The sequence below is a fragment of the Rutidosis leptorrhynchoides genome, chromosome 8 (genome assembly GCF_046630445.1).
Source record: "Rutidosis leptorrhynchoides isolate AG116_Rl617_1_P2 chromosome 8, CSIRO_AGI_Rlap_v1, whole genome shotgun sequence".
NCBI lineage: Eukaryota > Viridiplantae > Streptophyta > Magnoliopsida > Asterales > Asteraceae > Rutidosis > Rutidosis leptorrhynchoides.
The window spans coordinates 108,424,298-108,429,562 of record NC_092340.1 but is presented as its reverse complement, the minus strand read 5'-3'; the positions used below and the strand labels follow the sequence as shown (position 1 = coordinate 108,429,562).

The 5,265-nt window shown below is 37.6% G+C and overlaps 1 protein-coding gene and 1 pseudogene across 1 annotated transcript; one reads left to right on the top strand and one right to left on the bottom strand.

Moving 5' to 3' along the window:
* The first annotated feature begins 846 nt into the window (after positions 1-846).
* LOC139861184 (D-amino-acid oxidase-like) lies at positions 847-2,651 on the top strand. Its single transcript, XM_071849489.1, has 2 exons — positions 847-1,737; positions 1,831-2,651. The coding sequence occupies exons 1-2, from the start codon at positions 984-986 to the stop codon at positions 2,202-2,204; spliced, it is 1,128 nt and encodes a 375-aa protein (XP_071705590.1). The 5' UTR covers positions 847-983; the 3' UTR covers positions 2,205-2,651.
* LOC139861185 (asparagine--tRNA ligase, cytoplasmic 1-like) lies at positions 2,236-5,054 on the bottom strand (annotated as a pseudogene).
* Positions 5,055-5,265: the final 211 nt, after the last annotated feature.

The window sequence follows — 5,265 nt, the reverse complement described above, 5'->3', positions numbered from 1 at the left end:
TATTAATTATATATATTACAATATATAATATTACTTATGTATAGAATTCATATATACATATATATTTTTATTTTGATGGTAACTTAAATATTCTGTATATTATATTACATATTAAATTCTAATGATTCAATTACATTTTATTATTTCCACTACATATATATATATATATATATATATATATATATATATATATATATATATACAAACAATTATTCGTGAATCGTCGGGAATAGTTAAAGGTCAAATGATCTTATTAAAATAGTTCCTAAATTTTGAGACAACTTTACAGACTTTGCTTATCGTGTCGAAACCATATAAAAATTAAGTTTAAATTTGGTCGAAAATTTTCGGGTCGTCACAATAGGCAATTACTTTGTCTCTCTGCATCAATACACAACCCGGCCCGGCTAATGACGCATCGCAATAAACCACAAAGTCATCTGAACCCTCTGGTAAAACTAACACTGATGCCTGACACAATAACTGATTCAATGTCTGAAAAGTCTTTTCTTGTTCATCACTCCATCGAAAGGCTACGTCTTTTCGAGTAAACTTAGTCAACGGACCCGCTATTTTCGAGAAATCTTTTATGAACCTGCGTAATAACCGGGAAATCTCAGTAAACTCTTAATCTCAGTCGAAGTCCTTGAGGAATTCCATTTCATTACCGCTTTCATCTTTGTCGAATCAACTTTATATATATATTTAAAAATATTTCTAAAGGCTTAAAGATAATTCTAAGGATTATAGTTAGAAAAATTCTTTTTAATTTATTTCTTTTATTTAATATGGAATATTTTAATTTTATACTGTATTATATTTCAGTTCTCATTTAGAATCAAACAAAAACTTAACAAAGTACAGTAGGCCAGTAGCAAATTCTATATTTATTCCACTAAACCAAACATAGTATTCGTTTGATTGTTTCCCCCAATAATATATAGATCTATCCACTCGTCATCATCACCAATTTGACTAGCTCCATGGACAATAACCAGCAGCCACGGAAGCGAGTGGTGGTTTGCGGTGGAGGAATCGTCGGAGTTTGTACGGCTTACTACGTAGCCAAAAAAGGAGCTCATGTAACACTCATTGAACAATCATCCATAGCCTGTGCAGCATCAGGTAAAGCTGGCGGCTTCCTCGCACTTCACATGTGTGATGATGGGCCCCTCTCATCTTTAGCTCATGCCAGCTTCAATCTCCACCGTTCATTAGCTTTAGAATTAGACGGATCACAATCCTACGGGTACCGTCCACTAACAGCACTCACTATCTCCATCACCGAATCTGAAACCCAACATGAAAGCCTTATTCTACCCTCATGGGTTGATGGGAAGATTAAACCCGGAAAAATTATTGGTACTGTGGAGAATTCGGCCCAAATAGATCCCCGGTTATTCACGCGTGCTTTGTTAGATAAGGCGGTGGGAGATTATGGGGTGGAGGTTGTCATTGCAAAAGTGGAGAGTCTGGTGGTGGAAGATGACGGTGTGGTGGTGAAGATGGTTGGTGGTGGGGTGATCGGTGGAGATGCGGTGGTTTTGGCTCTTGGGCCGTGGACTAGTATGCTACCGGAGATATCGACTAAGTTTAGGGTGTATGGTAAGAAGGTGCACAGCGTTGTACTGGAACCTAAAGATGGTGATACGATTACTCCTCATGCGTTGTTTGGTACTTACTACCAAGTCAACGGAGCGGGTCCAATTGATCCGGAGGTGTATCCACGTCCTAATGGTAAAGTACTCTATAAATGCATTGTTTATATTCGCATTAGATTTCGATTTTGATTGTCTTAAGAGACTGAGTATAGCTCGTTTTTTGATACAGGAGACGTGTATATATGTGGACCGTCTGTGGAATCCGAGGTACCTAATGGACCAGAGCTGGTCAGTCCAGACCCTGAATCCATTCTAGTGCTCAAGAAAGTGGCGGGAATAGTTTCGAATAGTCTCAAAGAAGATAACGTAATTGTGAAAACCGAGCAAGCTTGTTACATGCCTTGCACCGATGACGAACTACCAATCATGGGTGAAGTTCCTGGGATGAAAAATTGCTATGTGGCTTGCGGACATGGTTGTTGGGGGATCTTGTTTGGTCCAGCCACGGGTTCTGCTATGGCGGAACTTGTATTAGATGGTCAAGTTGGCATCATTGACCATGATTGCTTTAGTCCTGCTAGGTTTCTTTCAACCCAAACATGACTCAAAAAATTACATTCATATGTATGTTAAGTTGTGCTGATTTTGTCAGAGTAGGAAAGTAGAAAAGTCTTTAAACATCACCCAACAGTAAGAAAATTTTACATGTGTACCAAATTGGATTTACCAACAAAAACAAGAACTTGCTAATCATCTGAGCAATAAGTACTAGATAAAAAAGGAATGATGTGATACGGGTCTGTGTATTTGTATCCTCCAATGTAGCTTAAAGATCTGCCCTACCTGGAAACCTTGGAAATGGGATTACATCCCTAATATTATCAATCCCTGTAGCAAAAAGATTCATCCTCTCGAATCCAAGACCAAACCCGCTATGCTTCACAGTGCCATAGCGACGCAGGTCAAGGTACCACTCATATGGCTCAAGTGGCAGTCCCATTTCTAGAATCCTGCATAACCAAGATAAAACACAACCCAAATGAAGCTCTTTACAAGTATATCATTGAAAATACCACCTATTATTATTATTATAATAAATAAATGTTGGGTTTCACATACCTTTCTTTGATGATCTCATAATTCTCTTCTCTCTGACTTCCCCCAATAAGTTCACCAACCTATTAAAAAGCATTAAAATTTTGTATTTTATGTGTAACATTGCATAATGTACAAAATTATGTATACATTCCTCAAAAACACATATGGCTAGTAAAAAGCAACTGATAATGATGCATTAAAGAATGAAAACTGTACCTTTGGCACAAGAACATCCATAGCAGCTACTATTTTCTTGTCTGGGTTGAGTTTCATGTAAAATGCTTTGATCCCTTTAGGATAGTTATACACAATCACAGGTTACTCAAACTTAATCTCTGTCAAGTATCTACACAATTCAAGTAGCAACATTAGTTCATAATACAGAAAATATATACTTGCAGTGCTAATGATAACTAAAAAGTGTACTTTTCATGCTCAGATGCTAAATCTATTCCCCATTCTACTTTATTCTCAAACTTGTGGCCTTTAGAAACAGCTTCCTCAAGTATTGTAACTGCTTCTGTGTACGATAGGCGTACAAAGTTGGTTGAAGCAACCATTTGAAGCCGCTTAATAGCATTTTTATCAAACTTTTCAACCATAAACTCCATATCATCAAGACAGTTGTCCAGTAACCATTTGCACATAAACCTAACATACGCCTCACCACATTTCATATCATCCTGCAAAAGTATATGAATATACATTTCACATCATTTATTAATAACAAATCCATTTACATCAAACTTCGATAACAAGTGTACAGATTCAATACCTCAATACCAGCAAATGCAATTTCAGGCTCAACCATCCAGAATTCAGCAAGATGGCGTGAAGTATGAGAGTTTTCAGCTCGAAAAGTGGGCCCAAAAGTGTAAACACTACTAAGAGCACAAGCAAAAGTCTCAACTTGAAGTTGACCAGAAACAGTCAAAAACGCCTGGCGTGCAAAGAAATCTTGACTATAGTCAACCTTCCCATCCTTCTTTGGGATACCAGGTTTCATATTGAATCTCTCTTCAACCTTTGCAAGGCTCTCTTTAGCTTTAGTAAGTTCAACAACTGCAGCTGTAATTGCAGGTTTACCAGCTTTATCAGCTTTCAATTTTGCAACAATCTCACCTTTTTCCTTCACTGCATTCTTAGCCGAATCCACATCCTCTTGTGATGGAGGAGGGTTTTAAGAAATTCCTTTTCGTTTTTCTCGGCTTCGTTTATTAGCGTTGTGACCTGAAACATCTCTCCAGCACCTTCACAATCACTAGTTGTAATAATCGGAGTATGCACATATAGAAACCCGTGCTTTTGGAAAAACGTGTGAGTAGCATATGCCAACGCATTACGAATACGAGCAATCGCCGAAATCTGAATTGACATAAAAGCAATTATAACACAAAACCTAACAGTTTCGCAACTAAATTACAATAATATGTTTAATCCTGCCAAAATATCATTAACATCAATTTCTCATATATCTATCTTACACCCAAACAAATTTCACATGATCCTGAATCTAGAAGCTTATAGAATAATATGATTCATTGATACGAGATATTGAAATATGTATATAGGTACAAACTTACAGTGTTAGTTCATGATACGAGATATTGATATAACATGATTCATTGATACGAGATATTGAAATATGTATATTGAAATACATACGAGATATTGAAATATGTATATAAGCTTATAGAATAACATGATTCATGATCCTGAATCTAGAAGCTCATAGAATAGCATGAATCATTGATAAGAGATATTTACATATGTATATACGTACGAGCATATCGTAATCAATGAGATTAGCAAACTTACAGTGTTAGTTCAAGGACGGAGATGAACATAATCCCTAAGAAATTCAAGCGTCAATCGTGTTTTCGGCAACAGATACTTAGCCGGATCTCCAGGACCAACGTCTAGAACCTTCGAAACCCTAAGTTTAATAGACTGTTTCCCCTGTTTATCTTCAGGAGGCATTTGAAGCACGCCTTCAACGTGCAAGCACGTGCCAGTTGGAGTGAACTGACTCAACGGCGCTACATCGGAGTAAATGATCAACTGCAAGTTCGTCGGACATGAACCGTCGTTAAGTTCAAGGAAAGCGAAAGAGCCTTTGCCTTGTTCTCGCCCTTTTTTCACCCAGCCTCCGACCTTTAATGTTTTACCGGCGAGGCCGGCTCCACCGTCCGGACGCGTTAGAGTTGATCGGATTAAAACGCGTTGGGAGAATACAGCTTGTGCGACAGTATCGGGGATTGTTAAACTGTTCACCTGGAGCACGCGGTCGTCTGCCATTGTGACAGTTGAAATTTTCAAGTGAATGAGCGCTGTTGCTTTGTGTCTGAAAAAACCCTAATTTGACTGGCGATTTGTAAGTATCATTGGCTGAAACGCTAACAGCCCACTCAGATTTCACTGTTACATATTCGCCCCTCAAACTATTGATAATTGTTTTTTGGAACACACAAAAAAAATTACAATATGCACTTCATGAAATGGTGATGATATTTTCATTTGGGCACGGTTCGTGGGATTTCGAAAAATTTCATGGAATTTACATTTC

What these genes read in the sequence shown, in the direction of transcription:
- LOC139861184 (XM_071849489.1), top strand. Translation starts at nt 984, where the DNA reads ATGGACAATAACCAGCAGCCACGGAAGCGAGTGGTGGTTTGCGGTGGA. An exon ending in GGTGTATCCACGTCCTAATG is followed by an intron (nt 1,738 to 1,830) that starts GTAAAGTACTCT and finishes TTTTTGATACAG; the next exon opens with GAGACGTGTATATATGTGGA.